This window comes from Pieris napi, chromosome 17, assembly GCF_905475465.1.
Source record: "Pieris napi chromosome 17, ilPieNapi1.2, whole genome shotgun sequence".
Lineage (NCBI taxonomy): Eukaryota > Metazoa > Arthropoda > Insecta > Lepidoptera > Pieridae > Pieris > Pieris napi.
Window position 1 is genome coordinate 120,925 of NC_062250.1, and position 23,155 is coordinate 144,079.

The 23,155-nt window shown below is 40.9% G+C and overlaps 3 protein-coding genes and 1 long non-coding RNA gene across 10 annotated transcripts in view; 2 read left to right on the top strand and 2 right to left on the bottom strand.

Moving 5' to 3' along the window:
* Positions 1-4,179: 4,179 nt before the first annotated feature.
* Positions 4,180-6,273, bottom strand: LOC125057646 (double-strand break repair protein MRE11). The gene has a single exon (XM_047661423.1). It carries the CDS (start codon positions 6,144-6,146, stop codon positions 4,272-4,274), a length of 1,875 nt encoding a protein of 624 aa, XP_047517379.1. The 5' UTR covers positions 6,147-6,273; the 3' UTR covers positions 4,180-4,271.
* A 1,018-nt stretch (positions 6,274-7,291) lies between these two features.
* LOC125058067 lies at positions 7,292-8,418 on the top strand. Its single transcript, XR_007118315.1, has 2 exons — positions 7,292-7,906; positions 8,096-8,418. It is a non-coding gene; the product is annotated as an uncharacterized LOC125058067 (long non-coding RNA).
* A 140-nt stretch (positions 8,419-8,558) lies between these two features.
* LOC125058060 (uncharacterized protein KIAA0930 homolog) lies at positions 8,559-22,359 on the top strand. 7 transcript variants are annotated; one of them, XM_047662081.1, is made up of 11 exons: positions 8,559-8,932; positions 10,226-10,386; positions 11,146-11,328; positions 14,373-14,471; positions 17,921-18,061; positions 19,356-19,481; positions 19,608-19,736; positions 19,812-19,977; positions 20,444-21,019; positions 21,094-21,243; positions 21,318-22,359. In XM_047662081.1, exons 1-11 carry the CDS (start codon positions 8,824-8,826, stop codon positions 21,356-21,358), a joined length of 1,881 nt encoding a protein of 626 aa, XP_047518037.1. In that variant the 5' UTR covers positions 8,559-8,823; the 3' UTR covers positions 21,359-22,359. The 7 variants fall into 7 exon arrangements, with proteins under 7 accessions (XP_047518037.1, XP_047518042.1, XP_047518036.1 ...); XM_047662086.1 differs by lacking the exon at positions 20,444-21,019; XM_047662080.1 differs by lacking the exon at positions 21,318-22,359 and having other exon boundaries at positions 21,094-21,302.
* LOC125058062 (phosphatidylcholine:ceramide cholinephosphotransferase 2-like) overlaps positions 9,419-23,155 on the bottom strand; it is a 35,013-nt gene continuing 21,276 nt past the window's right edge. Inside the window, exon 2 of the mRNA XM_047662087.1 lies at positions 9,419-12,678. Within this exon, the coding sequence (XP_047518043.1) occupies positions 11,381-12,678 (1,298 nt within the window). The 3' untranslated portion in view covers positions 9,419-11,380. The remainder of the gene's footprint in view (positions 12,679-23,155) is intronic.

Here is a 23,155-nt window from a genome sequence, read left to right on the forward strand (position 1 = left end):
AACATCTACGCACCGTATTACAGCGACTAGAAGAATACGGTATTACCATCAACCCATCAAAATGTGTTTTCGGCCAGCCAACTGTCAAATTCCTCGGTCATCAAGTCACGGCGGAAGGAATACAGCCACCCCAAGAGAAGGTACAGGCTATCACAGCTTTTCCAAAGCCACAAACCGTAGAGGAGCTGCGACGTTTTCTCGGTATGATAAACTTCTACCGCGAAAATATCAAAGACGCCGCAACCATTCAAGCGCCGCTAAATACCTACCTGCACAACATCAAGAAACGTGACAAAACTAAGATCGACTGGACCGCTGAATCATCGCAAGCTTATGAAGCATGTAAAGAAAGCATAAAAAACGCCGCTTTACTCGCTCATCCATCTCACCATGCGACGCTTGCTATATTCAGCGACGCAAGCGACAAAACAGCTGGTGCCGCACTCAATCAATTTGTCAACAACACATGGCAACCACTCGGCTATTTCTCTAAGAAATTCAGCGACGCACAGACTCGATATAGTACCTACGATCGAGAGCTACTCGCCATCTACATGGCTGTCAAACATTTTCGCAAAATGTTCGAGGGACGAGAAATCATAATATTCACGGACCACAAGCCGCTAACTTTCGCTTATACAAAATCAAATACAAACAGCGAATCACCGAGACGCACCCGACAACTACTTTATATCAGCGAATTTACCACTGATATACGACACGTCAGTGGGGCTCAAAATGCAGCCGCAGACGCATTATCACGCATTGACGCAATCACGTGTCCATCGCCGATTGACTACAATCAACTTGCAAAAGCTCAAGAGCGCGATAGTGATACAATTCAAGAACTCGGTTTACAGAACAACTTATCTTTTAAGGAAGTAAACCTGCCCGCGTCAAACATTAAATTACTCTGCGAAACTTCAACCACATACATACGTCCGTACCTACCTAAAGAATACCGACGTACCGCATTCGACGCAGTACATAACGTTAGCCACCCTGGAATAAAGACCACGAGGAAATTAATTACGCAACGCTACTTTTGGCCCTCAATGAACGCAGATGTCGGCAAGTGGGCAAAAGTATGCCTACAGTGTCAGCGCGCCAAAATACAACGCCACACAACAAGTCCATTATCAATTTTTTCACCAACCGAACGATTCGAACACGTGCACATCGATATCGTTGGTCCGCTACCTACCGCGGCCACCGGTCATCGATACCTCGTGACAATGATCGACAGAGCGACGAGATGGCCCGAAGCATACCCATTATGCGAAATAACTGCTGAAGACGTCGCCAAAGCATTATACGAAGGTTGGATTTCCCGTTTCGGTTGCCCAGCTACAATAACAACGGACCAAGGACGCCAATTCGAAAGCAGAGTATTTGCATCTCTTTCTCGCTTACTCGGAATCGAAAAAACGCGTACAACTTCATACCACGCACAATGTAACGGTATCATCGAAAGATGGCACCGTGTCCTTAAAGCCGCATTGAAAGCAAGACTACAGACCGCAAGAAGCTGGATTAATGAGCTACCAACCGTCCTACTAGGATTACGCGCCGCTATGCGAAGTGACACCGGCGTAAGCGCCGCCCAACTTACCTACGGATGCAACATACGCTTACCCGGTGATTTCTTATCAACGACTCGAGATAACGTCATTATGGACTCTGCCTACATCGATCAGCTGCGCGACGCAATTCGTAACTTGCAACCAATGCCTAACCAACCACACAGCAACACAAAACCTATATTCGTACACCGCGACCTGCAAACATGTGAATACGTTTTCGTACGCATAGACGCCGTAAAGAAGCCATTACAAGCACCCTACGACGGACCATACCGCGTGCTGAAACGAGATAGCAAGATATTCACGCTGCAGTTACCTAACCGTGAAACAAAGATCTCTATTGATAGACTCAAACCCGCCTACACAATCACCGAGCCAGATGTGCCCACTGACACAATACCGAGTACCTGCAACAAGCAAATCACATCAAGTGCGAGCGAACTACATAAACCATCAAATAGCCTGAAACATCAAAACGATAGCAACCTGAAACATCAAAACGACAACAATCTGAAACATCAAAACGACAACGACCTGAAACATCAAAATGACAACGACCTGAAACAACAAGACATTGGGAACAACTCAATACCTACAAGGACAACTCGCCGAGGCCGCGTTATACGCCTGCCGGTACGCTTCGCTAGAGGGGGAATCCTGTAGGTGATTGATTAACGTGTCGTATTGAAACAGTGATGTGTTCAGACAAGAACATATCAGAATAGTTACGGTCGTGTGTTCTGAAAAGAACAGTTTCATCGTGTCGTAAGACACGGTAATTTGCCCTGACAAGGGCAGTTGTCAAACGTTTTCGTCGTGAAACAAGAATAATATGTCCTGAAAAGGACAGTTGTTAGACGTTTAGTCGTGATACGATAATTTGTCCTGAAAAGGACAGTTTTAGCGTTATCGTAAGGCTACGATACCGAAGTGCTCTGAGATGAACACGTTCGTACGCTTCGGCGGCTGCGTGCAGAAAAAGGCCAACTTTTTGCCGCGCCGCATTTTTATCGCCTACTCTGGTACCTGCGCAACCAATCAACGCTCCGCATCTTGGCACCACATGTCAATATTAGTTGTAAGTGTAGGATAAGTTTTAAGTATAATTGTACACAGTTTTGTAAATAAAATCATTCATTCATCATTCGCTATTCCATCTTCACCTCTTCTCTACAAGTAATTAGGGAGTTTTATTTTAACATCGACCAAGTAATTCTGAACCAGTCAACCTCAAGCACACATCCCTAAATTAGTATATTAAGTAAATGTGTATATAATAGCTTTGGTTGATAAAATAAATACAACTTACATTAGAATTATGAGTTGTATCAGAATTATTAAATCAAACGTCAATCAAACACGGCGGGTTGCCAGGGTAACAATAAATAAGGGTCGTTTTGTTATTCAACCAATACACATCGATTATTGGTCAAAGAGGTGTTTATGCCCTGTACAAGCTCTATTCACTGAATTACTATCACCTTGTCATAACGCATGTATAGTGATTTTTTATTAGTAAGACCGAATAAGTATAAAATATATAGAATATATAGATATATAATCATTTTATAAACTGTATTTATCAAATGAAAGCTAAATAACGACACTCAGTGCACTGTGTATATTTTGACGGTACAAAGAGTTGTCGTGAAATGAAAAGAAGAAAAATTTGTATTAGAAAAAGAAAAAGTTTATTTCAGACTAGTTTTAGTAATTACATAAAAACAATTCGTATTTGAACACTATTGCGTAAAGTCTGTTATTTTCTTCTGACATCTTTTGCTGCACCAGTAATTATTATGTTGTGTTTTTTTACTTATTTAATTAATATCTAGCGATATTGAGGCATCTTCGTCATAAAGCACATGCAAGCAATCCTTATTTGTAAACAAAACAACGGATTTCTTAGATAGGTTGGTATATACGATGCCGACAGTCGAGTTTACGGGCTAAGGCAATCAAGCGACATCTCCGCAGTTTTAACTAATTTCGGCAACTTAAAAAGTTTTCAATTGTTATCGTTATTAAGGGTAGGTGTCATGCTATGTAGAGTGTATAATTATATGGAAACCAGGCTAAATCCAACCAAAGCTGAGTGATTTCGACCCTTGCCTTGCCTAAATTTCGGATTGCCTTTAAATCGAAGAACGTTACGAAGGTTTATACTGTATGTGAATATGTTCTTAGTATTATAGTAATTAATTAAATAACATTCCTTCTTTCACCTTCTTTTATTTTTCCTGAAAAAATAGATTTTGCTTGCTTGATATTATGAACTATCAACTATAAAAAAATAATGATATATAATTAATGCATCGCTTTTCATTTCTAAGGGGAATCGGGATAAGGTTTTGTTCAGGTTTTAGGGTTTCGAATAGAGGACAAATCTGGTGACCTTTCCCCCTATTGATAGCGCCCCGCGCGACAGCTAGTATGTATTTATTTACAGCTTAGTGTGAATTAGCGGTATGTTTCAATTTATAGCAGTAAACAATCGGTGTAAGTATACCTTTCTAAGCTAGTTCACAATAGTTCAGTGAAACTATGTCTAAAAACTTGTACTTACTTATTTCTAACTTAATAAATAATAAAACCGTTTATAATATGAAATTCGTATATTTGAATGAAATATATATTCCACAGTTGTTTAGTTTCGATTTTTTTTTGTGTTATGACAATATATGAGAGCTAGTCGGAGATTTCAATTTCCGAGGAATCCTTACGGCGACGTAGTGCTCTGTCGCTGGTGATAGTCTGGAGCCAAGAGGAAGTCTTCTGTGCGGCAGATCGCTTGGGGGTGCGACGTTCCGGCGGTGGGGCAGGCGCAGGTGACCCGCGGCCTCTGCCGCCCCTAGCCCGGCCGCGCCCGCCGCGCGCTCCGCGGCCTTTACCACGCGAGAGAGGAGCATTTTCATCGTCACTCGACACCGTTATGGGTTCTCGCTTTAACAACACTACTAATTGCTTTTCGTCTTTGCGCTTCGCCACCTCCTTGGCGCTCGCGGCGTCGATGAGACTTTTTAATTGGTCGGAGTCGGCCGCGTCTAACACTTCCTTGCACATGCGCATCCGCTCGTTAATTTCATCTTCGGTTTCTGCCGTAGACTCCAGCAAAGACTCGACGCACCGTCGACGATGTGCGTCGAGTACGCGACGGAACACTTCGTCGTCGCGCTTCAGTGTGAAATCTCGAACCGCTTCTGTGATAGCTCTCACGGATAATACAGAAAGTTGTTTCTCAGGAGCTTGTGCGGCATAGTATGAGCTCACGAGAGACTCCACATCGGGGGCTTCGGCGGCGGCTATTTCTATGTGAACTTTATTTTCATCATCAGCTGTCTGTTCCTTCCTATCTCGTATTTTTTTCTCCTTTTTCATAATTAGGACATCATTAGGATTGGCAATGAGACCATTAAAGTTTTGTCCGAATCTAATACGGTTAAAATCTTGTCCATCTCTCTCATAGAAGACACTTAACCTTACGAGTGGTAGTGTTGGCTGCCTTGGATCCCCACTTCTTTGCTTATCTGCTTCTTCGATAGCTTCTTCCACTTTGGTTTTTAAAAAAAATTGTACTTTTTCTGTCTCATTCACGTCACCATCCCCTAAATTCTCTTCAGATAAAACAACAGTCTTAAAAATGAATGGTCGCACAGTCTTTAAAGGTAGCGGTGTTACAATGTATTCTTTTTTGTGGAGTTGTAGTAATGCACAATGCTTAGGCAAAGCTTCACCAGCTGCCAATGAGGTAGCCACTGTGCTACCAGGTTGAATAACAAAAAACCCACTATCTTCAGTCTTTTTTATATCTTTGATAGGGAATACTTGACTATCGTGTTCATGCCCCCATATCACAAGATCTAAAAATTTTGGTAGAACTCCTTCTGAAATGTAATTATTAGGGCCTCTATCAGCTCGGTTCTGATGTAGGACTAGGATATTAAACCAATCAGAGCTATCTTCCATAAGCTCAATTTCCACCTTTTTTTCAGCAAACAATCGAGCTAAACGTTGGTCCTTTAAGTGACTTAGGCCATACAGAGATAACTTAGTTTCTCCTTTTTGTATTAAAACTGGTGAAATTTTAACTTTAGTGTAATCTGTCCATTTACCAAAATAATTAACTAAACCTGTAATTGAAAGTATATCCAGAGAGCTGATACTCCCTTGACCAACTGGATCATCATGATTACCATGAATTGAGAGAATTGGATAGGACACATTGAGATTTGGGTCTTCATAATTTATGTTGCGTGAGAAATTTTGTAATTGATCAGACAAAACCTCAATATTTATCGGCTTATCTCCTAAGCAATACTTGCGAATTATTTGTGTGCATTTATACATACAACTTGGTGAGGGCTTAGCTTGATCGAAAAGATCTCCACCAAGAAGTATAAAATCAGCATCATACTGAACAGCTAAAGAAAGTACTTCTTCAAACGATGTAAAACTATCTTCACCTCTTATAGCGTCGTTTTCGTGATAACCTAAATGAATGTCAGACGCTATTAAAACTCGTAATGTATCCTCTGGGGACCAGGAATTATCATTTTGCACCATGATTCTAACTCAATATCAAATTATTTAATTAGTTTTATATTATTAATGAGCATACGATTAGGAGGCAAGTATGTTATAAACGATAAATAAAAACATTCACAGTCACAGACTAGGTAGACTATACAGTATACACTATTAACGCATAAAATATGTGCAAACACCATAGACTAAGTATAGGTACAAATCAGGTAGATAATAAAATAGGGCTAATTTAATAGATCATAATTAACAGCATCAAAATTCAATAATGTATAATGAAAGTATGAAACGGCGGCTACAATACAATATTAATTTTTTCGTAGTTCTGCACAATAGCCTAACTTTTTTCAATTTTTATTACATATCTATAGTATGACAGACAACAGAAGGAATTTTTTAAAATTTTTCTTACCTTTCACAAATAAAAGTAATTAACATTTTATTTTCTGAAGCAAAGATTTAATAAAGATACAATTAAGTCAGCGATGCCAACTCCTACAAAATATTCCCCCTAGGACCAACTTCAAATACCCTTAATTTTTGACTAAAAACCCCCAAAAACTTTCGTCAGTGAAATACTCATTTACCAAAAAAATATATAGAATTGGATGTGATTATAATAAAGCATGTTATTCGTTTCACCTTAAGGTTTTCACGTGAAGGTTTACATTTTATTAGGCGTGTAAATGTAACATTAGGAATACATTCGATCCAGATACTGCGGTATTGTAGTAACAGTCTCTTTGCTGCGAACGAAGCGTTTTTGACAATACAATTACGCAAAAGCGGTAGACGGTAGTGTATGTAGAATACTTTTTGGTACTGATAGCAATATAGCTAATCTCCCTGAAGGCCCTCAGTAGCTAAGATCGAGAAGTTGTATGTACGTCGTAAATATTCATGGCGGTCGGCAATCCGAATTAGAAAAAAAACTACTTTATTAACGCGTTTCAAGGTGTGAAATGTGACGTCTCACGTTATCGTTTCGTAGCCTCGGACCGTAGGACGTAGGTACCTATCCACTACGTTTCTTACCAAACAAATACCAACTGAATCTAAGCATTGAATTTTAGTTCAGAGGCTGAACTTAAGAGGGCGTAAGTCGTAACATTTGCTTCGAATTTTGTTCAGAGTGGCTTCAATATTCCCTACAAGGCGCTATATTATCAGTGTGACCGTTTTTAGTATATTCAGTACCAAATTGGTATAATTTGGGCTCCGTGTAACTAATTTAGTATTTTTTTGGTATCCTTTTATATTCTGGTATTTTTTGGTACATTTAAACTTTCAACATTTTAAAACACATTTTAATATATTTTTGGGCTGAGCGGGAAACACTCACTTTCATTCGTTCGTATTTCGTTCACATGTTTTTGTCTTTGTCTGATGTTTACCGCAAATGTATCATTTTGTCTCTTTCAAACGGTTAATGCTAACAAATTCGCGAATCGTGCTTTGGCTACGTATTACTATCTACGTTACATGCTGTATTTTTATACATGTGGTCCCTTTTGGGACCATGGATGTTTTAGTTCTTTATTTATTTCTCTCTGTGTGCATGTGTAGTGAAGATAATGAAGCGCAAATACGATCAGAAATATAGATCAGAGTGGGAACAAAATTCTGAATTTTCGTCATGGTTGACCAAAGATAAAAATAATGAGAACGCCTTGTGTAAAACGTGTGGAGCAACATTTTTAAGCAGAATCGCTACAATTAAAAGTCATGCATATTCTGAAAAACATCGATAGAAACTTATACGTTATAGTGGACAATCCAAGGTAAGAAAGCTATGCCCCCATTAACATATTTATAAGATTATTGTGTCCCTTATTTTTTTATGGCACATTAATTAATTGTCCTACTTCTTCAGGATGTCCGATGAATCTTGGATAGTACATGTACAGTTGTACACACATGTATAATTGATTTAAATTCATCAAATTAATCAAATCCTGTTTTATTTTCAGAACGATGATAAATTACTTCAAATGAAAGAACCCATATCTGAAGAAGTAAGAAAAGCAGAGCTTATATTTTATGCAGCGTTGGCAGAATATAACATACCATCTCTGGCCATGGATCATCTCAGCGATTTATTCAGAAAAATGTTTTATGATTCGAAAATCGCAAAGGGCTTTTCCTGCAAACGCACTAAATCTGCTCAGTTAGCTCAGTACAGCGAATACTGACTTAGTATTTGTAATAAAACTTATTGTAAATATTTATTATTATTTGAATATGTCTGTACAATGAAGGAGTGTAATTGGTTAAATTAAAAAGTATCTGATAATAAGTGTTTTAATAAAAAAAATCATCTTTTTCTTTTAGTATATTTTTAGTATAATTCAGCATGTGTTTTGGTATTATTTAGTACTGGCACCTTGTAGTTTTGGTAGATTGCCATTTTTTAAAACGGTCACACTGTATATTATATACACTTAAGTTTACTACTAAAATCTGATTATCGAATGCAAGGAGAATGGAAATAAAACATTAATGATTGCTGTCCTTAAAAATATTTGAGAATGTTGAAACTCCCGTTTAAGTTTTTAAGTGTCTTAAAACAATGTGTGTGGACATAGTGTGACATTATTTAAATCTCTGTTTTCAATAACAATATTGGTGTGGCATGTTTCTCTAAGGATCGACTTTTTTAAATTAAGTCATAAATTAAACGACTGATATAGTGCTAATAATGGCTCTAGGAGGGTCAAACTTCTTGCAGGATGCTACGATGCTGGAACAGCTTCTAGAGGAGATTAACTTTCAGCGTACGAAGGAAATGCGGCAACTGATGAAAGACGGTGAGTATTTTCTTATAATTATTATAAAAAACACACAAAACATTACATTATGTATAATCATATTTCATATATTGATTTTCAGAAATTGACTTGGTTACACTTTATAAAATTAAATCAAAATGACGGGTTGTATTTTTATTTGTAAATAAATTTCTAAGAATACACAAATTTTATATTGCATTAGTATATAAGGTTGACTTTTGTAGATAATCCATTTTTCTATAAAATTATTATTATCTTAAGTGAGTGAAATCCAATAATATAATTTTTTTTTTCAAAGATTTTTGTTTAGCTTCTAATGAGGTTTTAAAATGTAGCCTAATGAGCAAAATAATTAATAAAATTATACTTATGTTATAGTACAATATCTAAGTCAATACTTTTTTATTGTACTTGTACAAAACTTCTACTTTTGATTTTGATGACATTTCAAGAAAACATTTTTTACAATAAGTATATTGAAGAAGATGAAAGGAAACTATTATAATATATAGAAACAATTTATTGATCTGGTATTTACAACAACATGTAACAGAATTTTTGTGTAGTTATGTTATGAGTTATGACATTCACAATAGTCTTTAAAGTAATAATAGTGCCTACTGTTGAACTTGATGAATACCCATTCAAAATGCAACTTAAAACTATTTGGAATGTTATGTTATAAATTATCAACAAATCGAATGAAAAATACAAATTTTGGATATCACAAACAATTTGTCCTAGCATTATATCGGTATAATTATTTGAGTAAAAATAACAATTTTGTGTTCAAACTATTATGAACATATTAGCAACAAATTCAAAAACAACAAAAAATTTTTTTGCCATTGTGACTGTACAGAGACATTAAGGTATTTAATAATACAAAACTTTAACTTTTTCTTTTCCTTCAATATATTTCTTTCCTTCCCATATACCTTCTTATTACTATATACATATGTATTAAAAGCCTTGGCAATCATTGTTCAGTAAAAAAATATTCTAAATCAATACATGAATTGGGACATATTTAGTGCAGCCACAAAAATAGTACATTGACGATTATTAAATTACACACGTATATATATATATATATTAAAACACATTTTAAGGCGTAGCATTAACATTAAGCTTAAATAAACATATAACAAAGGCACTCTGCCTACGTAACTTCGTACTCTCCATTAATTTAATATTTAAGACTTTGATAAACACGGGGAAAATATAAGATGTGCAGTGCAAGTAAGATGCTGTTTGTGTGGTATGGTACAAATATATCACTGCTGCATCAGTTAATCCTAAATATTTCAGAATCTGGCTTTGTAGTACTTCAAGGAACCACATATTGGACTGACTTGTTTGTGCGCCACTTCCTGTTCCAGGAAGACCAGTCTATAGACTGTGATGACTTACTCTTCTTTGTTCGCAAGAGACATGTTAAAGGGTCATCTCGATATCTTCCTAAATACGAAGTGAGTACATAATATGAAAACAAACTATAAACCAATTATTTTTATAACCACACCTATATATATATATTATTTTATTGTTTGATTATATCAAATGTAGGTTTATATTAGAGAAGAGCTATTTTAATATTTTATTTCAATCTGCTAATTGTATTTAATTACCAATTTAACTGAGTATCATCATATAATATATTTTATGGACCTGAATTTCATAATGATGTGTGAATTTAGTGACACAGAATACATTGATGTACTTAGCAACATCTTTTCTTTAGCCAGAATCTTTAAAATTAGCACCATGTGGATTTTATCTATATATATATTATGTAGGAAATAGAAAACTTTTTTTAAAAACAGTTATAATGTACTTTATTTAAACAATATAAAAATATTTTTCTTATTACATTAGGCAGGTATTACAACAAGAATGTACTTAGAAATTCATCAACATGAGCACTCACTAACTGCACACTAAAACCTCAGTCGGTCACTTTCAAACACGAATCACAGTATATTTTGTTAATAAATAGAATCTTCTTTGTTAGACTCGAGATTGATTGCTATTAATAACTACTTATAAAATATATAATACAAAACAATTAAATCAAATATTTTAGTTTCTACAATTGATCTTTTGTTATTGTTCACGGCCTTATTCTAACAATAAAAGCATAGAGATGAACAGGGCATTAAGACGGGAGCCACACGCGACACATTCAGATCCACACTAAAGCGCCGCGGCGCCGCCCTGTTTTTTCGCAGACCGACGTCGAGGTCTTCCGCAAGGACTCCAAGAAGCTCCCGATCGGCGACCCCGAGATCGACTGGGAGGAGACCGTCTACCTGAACTTGATCGTCCATCAGTTCGACTACACGCTCACTCTGGCGATTTGCACGCGAACCAGCCCCAAAGAGCTGCAGGTGCTGAAGCGGCATTCGCAGAAGGTGAGCGTCATACGCGTTCCGGTGGCGGAGGCGACGGCGGGCGCGCGCGTCACTAGCTGAGGCGGCTAAAGAGCTTCGTGCGCGGCCAGAAGAGCGGCCAGTCGTAGCGGCGCGGTACGGGGCCGCGCACGTTGCCCTCCAGGTACGTGAACAGCCAGTACCACCACTCGCGTTGGATCATGTAGTGGTTGTAGCCGCCACCGGCGCGGTGCGGCGTCACCAGCAGCGAGTGGAAGGTCCAGAAGAGGCGCGTGGTGATGTAGTAGGCGATGACCACGTCCACGGTGTAGTGGCCGTGGGCCACCAGCACGAACACCACGCCCACGCACGCCGATGCCCACATGGCCCAGTGCATCGGCCACAGCTTCTTGGGCGAGTACTCCGCCACTATCAAGTAGCTCAGCACGAGGATCATGGTGTGCCCGGAGTAAATGAAGTCTCCGCAGTAAGTATGCTTGCCGTTGATCGATAGCCCGAACCCGGATATCAAATAGAACATTCGCTTGATGATAAGGAGAGGCGTAGTGTTGTTGCTCTTCGGACTGCAGTAGTACGTGGTGCTGGACACGGGCAGGACCGTCACGTACATGGTGAGAGATCGATACAAGTAGAGTAGCCCGATGATGAAGAAGAGGCGGCGGGCGACGATGAAGCGATGCTTATGCAGAATGACGACGAGCATCGCCACAGTGGTCGAAATCATTATGAGGTACTCGGAGACGGACAGGCCCCAGTCTCTAGCGGTCACGTTGTCGAGAACGATGTCGCTGAGCGGCGCAGTGGTGTTCCTGTCCGGGAGCCGCTCGTGAACGAGCGACAGGGACATCATGTTGATACACACGCATATAAATAGGAAAAAGAACGACACGATGGTCTTGCCTATCTCTTTCGGGTAACGCTCTTCCCTGATGGTGCCCGGCGGCAGTTCGACGATAAAGTCACCGGCGTGGGTGCGCTGGGGCGAATGCTCTGGGTCCGATTCGTCGGTCGTGGGCTGCGGGGCGTCCGCCTTGCGCGACAACAGCGGCTGTCGCTGCAACAGTTCTGCTAGGTTAGGCATTTCACGCGATTCGTTCTGACGGGCGGACGCGTTATTGTTCAGATCATTCCGACGAAGGCGGGGCTCAAAGTTGATGCCTTTGATCTCTTCGTGCGCGGTGTCGGCCGCTATGTCGGCATGGCAGAGCGGGGGCGAAGGCGAGGGCGGCTCGGCGGGCAGTTCGCGTGACAGGTACGCACGCACCGACTGCACCAGCGGCTCGGCGTGGCTGATCTGCTGCGAGGGCGGTTGCTCTTTGTCCGGCGACCGACCCGAGACCGTCATCCAATCACCATTGGACTGAATGTTACCTGGAACAGAGATTAGTATCTTTTATCACCAATACTTTACAGTTCGACCGTTACGATGCCGCCGATAAGAAATAATCAGGTATGAGAATTCTTAATCGCATTATCCATTTTACAGATTGACAATAATTATAATGCTTCATTTGGACTCAATGCAATATAGGTACACACACAGCAAGTATAGGTACGACGTGAATCACTACGGAGATATCAACACATATCTCCATTACTTGAATTTATTTTATGTAATTATTAACAAAATATTTTTTATTTACTAACTTTTTGAACCTTCATATTATCTAAAACATGTGTCGAAACGGAATCTATAGTGAATAACATTCGGAAAAACCACCTTAATTTACCTAAATGTTTACGAGATCATTCGGTCATTCACTCGTGATTTGTCACTTGGCTGATGAGTGTTTGGCGAGGCGAATCTTTAGTTGACTTATCGAGATTTCTCCGATCGCACGCAAGTTCATTCAATTCGCACATATTAATACTTAGATGATAATAAAAACTCACTCGATCAATGTGCGAGTTGTCATTCTGGCCGACCGTTGTTCTTCATCGATTCGAGACGGCCGTCCACTTCGCTAGATAGAAAGTCGCGCTTGGGCTTACGATTGTAGGCGAGCTCGACCACGCACAACTTTCAATATGTTGCGAGATGGAAAACAGAAATAACTAACACGTAAAACCTCGTTCACCTAACACTATTTCCTCTAACCACTGATTGTCTATATCGCGTAAGAGTGTTTGCGGTGACGACTTCGCACACTAAAAGTCGGACGAGTACTAGAAATCATGTAATTCTGGTTGGCTCGGGGCGTCGCTCGGTTGGTATCGTTTCGCTTCGCGCAAGCTCGGACCTGGGAGAATGCGGGGTGTGACGTCACCGCGGGCGCGGGGCGACGGAGGCCCGTCGCCATACGACCGTGCCGCGCTCGGCACTCGCCGTTGATTGCAATCGTTATACATTTATCATTTTATAATACTAAATACACAAATTTTGTTACTGTAAGATATATACGGATTATCCCCGATATTCGATATCAGTCTAACTTTAATAAACACTTCTGAGCACAGGCGGTCACAGGATTTAGTTTTTGAGAGACATCTGCCCCTATGGCCATTGTCGGCCGCCATTCATAATTCGTTCTTTCAAGCTGCCTTAAAAATGGGGCTAGAGCCGCGTACATCGACGTTTGATTTTATCAGTTCTTAAAAATGCGCTTATCGGCAAATAACGCTGTGGAATGTGGACTGGTTTTCAAATTAATTTATGCTTATGAAATTTTATATTTGACGTCACTTATTATAATCACTTTATTATAACGACATCATAGCGTTGAGTACTTAGATTAATTTACAATGAAACAATACGATGGTTTATCGCGTAATACGTATAATAACGGTTTTAATCGCCCCGATTTAGTGCGTATATTTTATATTATTCATCTACAACTAGCCCTGTCTTTACAAACAATAGAATAATGAACTTATAAAATGCGAAATGATTCACCTCTGCGATGTGGAACAGGTTAATGTGATGCAAATAGCGATTACGATTTGTGTCGAGTTGAAGATGTTTCAATAAGCTGTTCTCATCCCTTTTACGAGTAATGCAATCCACAAATTCCTTAAGCTTCTTCATTTGGTACACCGGTCGGCTTATCAGCTCGAGTGCATTGCAGGTGTACGCTTCACCGTCGAGACGCAAGATGGACACGAAGGGCGAGGGGGAGGAGATGACCTATCCCCACATTTGCTTCATGGTCGACAACTTTGACGAGGTAACGTCATCCACATTCACAAATTCATTGTATAGGCTTTACAAATGTTAATTTGAATTTTGTCCTTATTCACAACTATTTATATAATCAATATTATTGTATCAATAATAAGGAAATCGAACAAACGGGAATAACATCTAATAAAGGCCAAAATTACAGCCAGCTAGAACGTTTAACTTCAAATAATTTGTACATTTGGTCGTTCCGTCTAATATCATGCGAATAAGTTATGTGTTTATTCGTATCGGTTTAAAAAAAGGAGATAATTATATTTCCGTCCGATTATTTATTCATTCGTAAGGCATACTAACAACACACACACAGACAACACAACGGCATCTAAATTAATTACAAGTATATACGACATATAAAGAAGATTTAAAAAATTTGGCAAAAATCGCTAGTATTTTTTGGGATATGGGTGGATCCACGAACTTCTGTATTGTCAGTGTACAAAGATGCAATTAGGATTTATTATGGAAATTTTTGATATAATATGTATTTGTAGTATGAAACTTGAGTATATTTATAGAAGAGCTAAAACGGTAAAGTTTATGAAACAGCGGCGCCGACGCAAATGTAGGGCGAAGGCAAACTATTCGTATGAGTTATGATATATTTTGCATTTACCACCACCAGTAACGTAAAAGTAGGATGGTCAAATCGAAACTGTCAAATTAAATGGTGATGTTATTTTAATTATTGATGATAGGTGTGGTGTTCAATAATAGCGATACATTTTGTAGGCCAGGGAGCCACTATTACGAGGACTTTATACGCAGGCCAAATAACAAAGTTGCGTTACTCCCCCATACGCAAGCAACGGCGTGGCAAACTCGCTAAAGTTGTTCTGTTTAACCAAAATAACGCCCACGCGCACATGTCCAGAGATGCGATGGCTGCCATTCAAGAAACTGGCTTGGAATTTATGAACCATCGTCCATATTCACCTGACCTAGTTCCTTGTGATTTCTACCTATTAGCAGTAGTCGTCTCGGTACACGTGCGGTTAAAAATATTTAAGGGAATAAACCTGAAATAAAAGATAATTGCGTCGTATTATTCGTTATCATATCATTATCATTATCACTTTTTATTGAACACCTTAGTATAGGATAGTCTGAGCGCTAGAGTAGTAAAAACAAGATTGTAATATGAACGTCGTAGAACCGCCGAGTGCTCGGCCGATTAGTTGAGTTTCCACTGAACTCGTCTGACGCCAGTTGTAGGACTTCTTTGTACGCAATCCCATTACTGAATTTCATAGTTCCGGTGTTGTTTACGTCGTAATGGGATATGGAAACAATGATTAGCATGTGTAGCTTGTATCTACTAACAAGAAATATAATCGTGGTTCTGTTCTTATAAATCAGTTACGCGTAGATGGCTGTACTTATAGTCCGGGAGGTAGCGTTGCATTTTCGGCAGTGATTTTACGCCGACTATTTTCCTTCTTTCACTATTTATCTCGAAATACTTATAACTGAACCAAGCGTCAGCTGGCGCACCTGCGGTGGGTGTGGAATTGGGAGGTTGCGAAAGAAGTAAAAAAAATAAAAAAATAAAGTAATAGTACGCTGCCTGAAACCTTTTCCGTAAATAGACGCATGACGCATAATCCCCTCTCCACGATGCAGCTGATGAATTTTTTTTGCTCAGTATGACATCAACTATTCATGGAACAAGTTTCAGCCAGCGTACTATTATACTTTATTTTTTTATCTTTTTTACCTCTTTCACAGCCTCCTACACCCGCACCCACCGCTACTTGAGCAGCTGACGGTCGGTTCACTTATTAGTCATATAAGATCAACTATCCATGTTAATATCAGCCGGCTTACTATGACTTTTGCATTTGCAACGCTACCTCCCGGACTATTAACTTGTTGTTTGAACCGAAAGAACTCAATGTCAGCGAGCGGCCCTCAAACGCCGAGCTCGCGAGTGCATGCGCACTGAGCTGATACTTCCCAAATCCTATCGGCCAATCGCCTCGGACGCTTTCGCTTCGCATTTTATACAATTATGCTCTACGTTTCAACATGTTTAGATCTTGTCTGTATTTTTGTTATCAATATAGTATATTATTTAATCTAATTTCGTATAATATGGGCACAATATCACCGTCCATGTTTCTTAGATCTTTACAAAAATCCTTGATATTATGACGAATGAACACAGCTCACGATTTCCTTGTTTATCGTCTGTTTCTGTCGGTGAGGCGACGACGCATATCGATGCGGGCTACAAATAACGATAAAAGCTAAACATTACCGATTTAAATAACTAATTCGTTGAACATGGCCAACTGGAAGCACGATTATTTACAGTTTATGCAGTAGTATTATTATTTAGCATTATGTTTAAATATATCGCTTACCCTAAATTTACGTATGTTATGATGCGATCGAAGCCACGCCAAAAGCCAGTTGCTTAGGTAAAAAATGAATAATAAAAACTGCCTTTGTGATATGTTTGACCTGCTTATTTTCAAGTATAAAGTAGCAATAATATTTTATACAAAATGAATACAGCTAAGTGCCGATTTAATGAAGTGTAACTGTATTCTTACTAACGTTTTCTTAATTGGTTGCTTCATTACGTAATATATCTATGATGTACTTTGCCACATTTTTCTCATTCCTTTTGTATCAACTAACAATAATTGTTAGTTTCCGGGAAATAGGTTCATTCTTTGGACAAATCCAGTATCGAGATGAATCATGCGGTTGAGTCGAGCTCGCGTCATAATAAGGAAACTTTATATTTAGGCTTGACGCATCATCTGTCAAGACTAACTGCTAATCTATTCGTTATACCTTTTTAATAAATATTTTACGCTTTTCTTACTATGTACTCTCAATTCTCCTACCGGCGTATCACTATTCTACATTTAACGACGATATTGACACCTGGTTCAGACAGAGAACAAACTCTACAGCCCTTGAGACCTTAGTATGCGAAAAAACTTTCATTTTGTAGTGGGCTAATCTTATCTCGTAGAAATATTTAGACTTTGGAACGTTGTTATCGAAACCAAAAATTATAATTTTTTCTTGGTCAATATTTACTATTTTATTTCAAAAGTTTTTTATGATTTTTTATTTGTGGTTTTGTATGATTTTTAAATGTTTTCACATTCAGAAACGTTTACACTTTGAGCATAAATGAGAGATGTGCATCCTTGGTGCGCAGGGTGAGAGCTAGCGGTAACGGTATCCTCCGCATTATCGCGGACCGAGTCGATTGCCCATATCTGAATCACTGTTCCCCTATTTCATGCGGAATGATTCCGGTATGAATTAATGTAAACATACTAACACTTAGATTTAAGGTATTAAGCTGTAATTTACTAACATTGATATGGAACCTTGTTTTCTGAATTAAACAATTAAATTAAAAATAAAGAGAGTTTTGAGGTGAAAGTGACGAACGGAGGAATGCAACAGGTGTTCTGCGACATCGTGGTGCGCGACGGTGAGATGGTGTGCGTAGAGCTGGTGGCTCGCGGCAGAGGCGGCGCCGCGCAGGCCGTCATCTTTCTCGGCTCCATCCGCTACGACGCGCTCACCAGGGTTTACGACGCCAGGGTAACGATGAGATTTTTCTTTTCAATATGCCATTAGGTACTTAATTTTAATGCGAGTTCATGTTCATGTCGTGTGAAATTGTAAAATATTTCGTAGCAGCATAGAATACTTAATGTTGACACGTTGATGTTCACAATTATTAGTGTTCCGTTTCCACTTTGGAGTAAGTATTGTTGATGTGTTATTCCAGATCTGTACCATATTGCTCATATCGCTATCGTTATCGATATAAACAATAAAATTAAACTCAATTTATAACAATCAAATGTGGAGTTGTTTGTGAAAGAGAATCAATTCGAGATTATGGTGTTTTTCATTTGCCTTTTTTTGCGACTAACGCTCGCGATATCAGGTCGAACCAAAGTGCTTATTATAATTTATCATATCATTATTAGCCTCGGTCATGTGATAGATAATAATACATATGTCCTCTGAAAAGTATCAATTTTCGCTACTCAAGCGCGAGTTCGAGGGTTCATTCTGTGTCAAAGTGGGTCAGTGTGACGATAGCTCCTATGAAGTCACAAAACCCAACGTGACGCCAAATTTGCTTTGGCGACTGTCGCGTGGGTGGGCTTTACTTTTTCATAGTTGTGTTTAGTCTTTTATCTGCATTGTCATCGCTACTGCTCCACTTTCCAGGGAATAAGCTATTTTCAGAATAAACTTACAAAGAAGTGCTTTTGATCATAAAATGAGCTTTTCTTTTATTTTCACTCTGAACAATAATTGTTAGTTTATGAAAAGTCTAAAATGCATTTTGCAGACAAATATTCCACTCAAATCAGCATAATTGCTACATCATATTTTAATAAAAATTTTGTCTTTCGAAACCTTGCGAAGTTCACTATTTTCTAATACTATATTAAGAGAAAGTGCAGTTTTTTGCTATTTGAACGGACTCCAGTCGGTGAGCAATAGTTTGCGATAGCGTTATTGATTGCGGGGCGTCGAAGCGACCCGGACCGGGCTCGTCTGGGTGGTTAAGGGGGTGAGGGGGGTGAGAGGTGGCAATATCAACAAGTCGCGACTTCGCGTCGCCCGTTGCTAATGAGTCCAGCATTCAATAACAACGCCGAAACTGGCGCAGCAGACGCCTTATTCCAATACACGCATAACGTCCCAAGGTCACGGCTAACTGACTGTTATTGCTCAAAAGACGATACACGAACGGTCTCTTTTACACGACTCGTCATCATTTTTCTTTGCGATAGATGACCGGCCACCTTCTACCGAGCCGAGTGTGACCGGCGTCATCGGCGTCAATTGTAATTTGAAAACGTTTGCGTTCCAGCAATCTTCCCTTTCGACGAAGGTGGCGCAACGTATGTCTTTCGGTCTGTTGGGGGCACGCGGAGCCGGCGCGGCGCGATGCGAGTTCGTTCGTATGCGGGGCCCCGGCGGGAAGGGCCACGCCGAGGTACGTTCGGCCTGTATTTACTACCTTCCGTGTTCAGTAAAACATTACTTTGCCTCGGCCCTAACCTTATCTAATTAAGTAATATAAGTGGTAAAGTGACGTTTTCTCATTTCTTGCGCTCGCCAGGTGGCGGTGTCGCGACCGCGCGGCTCGGGCGCCCCGACGCCGAGCTCGGAGCCCGGCCTGACGGCCGCCGAGCTGTGGGACAGCGACTGGGAGGACGACCCCGACGACATGTTCCTCTACCGCCATCAGGTGATCGCTCGTTCGACGTCGGAACGTCGATCGTCAGGCCGGTGAACACTAACTATGCTTCGATGCCATCCGCAGCGACGCCTGAGCGACCCGTCGGCGAACATAGCGTCGTTCGTGCGCGGCGGGTGGCGCTCTCGAGATCGAGCGGGCGAAGGCCGAGACAAGAGCCGCTCCGAGAACGAGGGGCTGGACTCGATGGTCGACGGCCTGGCCGAGGTGGAGGCGGGAGACCTGAGAGACGGTGAGTCGTCCTTTTCCGCTCCGCGAGCTCTCAAAAGACTTTCAATAAAGCGTATAAGAGCGCCATCTAGTTGAAACCGTATCAGCTACGACAGAGGGGGTGTCTCCGCACACTTCGCCGCCGCATTTTATTTGATTATTAGTTTTCGTTCCCAAACGTTCGAGTCGTATTTGTGTAGCAGGACAAAATAGATTAGTTTTGAAAGTATTAGATGTCGCTTTGCATGTGCGTCCGCGGCGGAATCCCGTCGCCGGAGCCCGCCCCTCTGACCGCCGCGCCCCGCGACCGCGCACCCTCGCGAAGACGCGGCGTCGAAACGGCCCAAACTCGTATAAATGCGCCTGCAACGCACGACCGCTCGGGGGAGTTTTCCGCCTGACGTTCACTTTCAAAAACAGTAAGCGGCCGAAGGCTCCCGCGGGAGAAGGCGAGGGCGCGGCGCGTGACGCGAGTGTCTGGTCCGTAGGTCGCAGAGGGTCGGGCTCCTCGCGAGGCCGCGGCGAGTGCATGCGCGCCGTGGCCGGGCCCCCGGCGCGCCCCGCGCCCCTCTCCCCCGCCTGCCTGCATCGCCGCGCGCCCGCCGCCGAGCCCGCCTCGCGAGTCGCCCGCACGCCGCCGCCGCTCCGCCCGCTGCCCCCGCCGCCTCGGCCGCCCGGTGCGCCGCGGGGCTCGCCCCGCTGCGAGATCGCCTGCGACGTCGCCTCGCTCGACGGGGGCGACCTCGCCGCCGCCGAGTCGCACCTCCGCCCCGCCCGTCCCTCCGACCGGGCGCGGACGGTGCGCGGTCGCGAGGAGCTCCCGGGCGAGCTCGGGCCGCGGCCGCCCTCGCCCGGGCGGAGGGACGGCGGCGAGGCGGTCTCGGAGGGAGAGGGCGGGGGCGCGGGAAGCTGGAGCGACAGCGCGCGGGCCTACGTGACCCTGCCGCGGCGGCGAGGCGTGGCGGCGGCTCTGTTCCGCGCCGCTCGCCTTCCGCCGCGCCGCACCACGCCGGACGGCACCGACGTCTACTACTGGTGCGATCTGCCCAAGCGCAGCGTTCACGGTACGCTCCGCCCCCGAGTCGCTCCGCCGGCCTCGAGGCGGGCGAAGCGACTCGATCGACTCGTCGCATTGCAGAGCTGGACGACGGCGCCTACAACCCTCTGTGGGCGTTGCGAGGCTTCACGCAGACGTTCCATCTGTGGAAGGAGGGCAAGCGGCAGCAGAGCGCGCCCCTCTCCGCTTTCCTCACCTACGTGACGCTGCCCTGGTGGGCCATCGCCAAAGGTGAGCGGGGGCGGATAAGATGCGCCCGACGAGAAGCTTCGCCGAGGACTATTAAATGATTTGGTCGATTTCAGATATTTTGGATCATCGCGAGGAGCCGATCTTGACCTTCTGAGACTCGCCGGGCCTCGGGGAAGGATGACGGGTTCGCGCTCCTTAGTTAAATTAACTTTTAGAACTGAACTGCTTCTGGACAGAACCATAAATGATTAATTCTTAAAAACTTGTCCCAAAGGATATTTTTTTACATGCTCAGCGATGAGTGAATATCGCCATCTTTCGTAACATTCCCGAACTACATTCCTCCGCGACTTGTCGACGTACATTATCGGAAGAGGGCGTTGTCTCTCAAAAGACAATCACAAATGTAAAATAAAGTAATCTTGTTGTCGATATATATATTTATAATATATATATATTTAAGTTCTTTATTATTATTATTAGACACTTAAGTAATACTCGCTTCTAACGAAAAAAACATGCTCTAGTCTGTAGGGTTTAATTTTATACGAATTTCTTTAAATTTCGGGCGTCAAAGGCAAAAACGGCAGAGAATTTTTTTTTAAATTCTGGTCATGGCCAAATGCGCTTAGTTGTTTCCGAGTGGTGATCATTAGTTGGCAATAAAGGTTCCGCCCTCCCGATGGTTAACCTCGACTACTAATTCACGAACGCGATTAGTCTAGGTTTCATTTTAGTTAAACCTTTCAACGCTGGATGTGATATAAGTATTGGCATATTTTGTGATTAGTGAGAGAACGTCAAATCAGGAACGAATCATTATTTTTTATATAAATGCGACGGTTTTTAAGATGATAGAATCGTATCGGAATCCATAAACTACAAACCGAATGACAGTGTATGTATATCTAAGTATAAATTAAGTTAAGAGAGAGTGATTTTGTATCCGTGTATTAATTGTATTGCCTCTGAGGAGACAGAGCTAGTTGCATCGATCCGAGTAATTCTAAATATTTTTTCAAACTACTTCAACTCTTTGCCTTCACGAAGACCGTCTCTCGGTGGATGCGACTGGTGCGAGGCGTTTTCTAGTCGAGATGATCTTCAAATGTGTATTCTAATATGATATTTCCTCGAATAAATTATTTCAAACAAGTCGTTTATTTTTAAAACCCTGCTCTATTATATATATGTTATTAGAGAACGACTGCTTTAGGGAAATGTAAATAACGACATGTAGTGAATTAGAATAATAATCAGCATAATTTTTATGAATAAAATAACATTTTTAATTGAATTGAATACGTTTAGTTTTCAATTATTATCTTATCTACTTTTTTAAACAGACGCAATTAAATAGGAACTTAAAATATAAAAGATTAACAATAACAATTATAATATTTTATTTATCAGAATATATAACTAATCTAATTATCATTACAGCTTCATTCAGACTGATTAGTATTATTTAATTTATAAACTATTTATTATATATAATTCTAACATAAAAATCAAAAATAAAATGAATTTGTTTCTAAGTTATCTAATTTATCATCTTCGTCATCAACCTGGACTAAGGACTTCCTTACTTAATAAGATTAAGGTTTTTATAAAATTCATGGTACTTTTGTGGAATTATTATTGTCACACAAAGTAATCAAGTCCTTGTACTTTGCTTCTGTATAACTTCTCTAGTATGATCTCTTGCTCTTGCGTATTTCAAATTGTTGTCACAGATCAGTTGTCTTTAGTTGTTTGACCATAATCTAAAATCTTTAACACCTGCTTCAACCTTTGTTTTACAAAAGAAAACAAACGACTTGCCACTTCATTACGCGGCGCGTTTAGCAATTGTTTCGTCCCATATGTACCAAACTTCTTTTATATAGAACTACTTGCTATTGCAGTACACATTTTTGATGGATTCGATTGAGCTTCTATTTTATCAACG

Excerpts from the sequence above, each read along its gene's own strand:
- LOC125057646 (XM_047661423.1), bottom strand. The coding sequence starts at position 6,146 with ATGGTGCAAAATGATAATTCCTGGTCCCCAGAGGATACATTACGAGTT.
- LOC125058060 (XM_047662080.1), top strand. The coding sequence starts at position 8,824 with ATGGCTCTAGGAGGGTCAAACTTCTTGCAGGATGCTACGATGCTGGAA. Across the intron at positions 10,387-11,145 it reads GATATCTTCCTAAATACGAA|ACCGACGTCGAGGTCTTCCG; the intron begins GTGAGTACATAA and ends GTTTTTTCGCAG. Across the intron at positions 14,472-17,920 it reads TGGTCGACAACTTTGACGAG|GTGTTCTGCGACATCGTGGT; the intron begins GTAACGTCATCC and ends GGAATGCAACAG.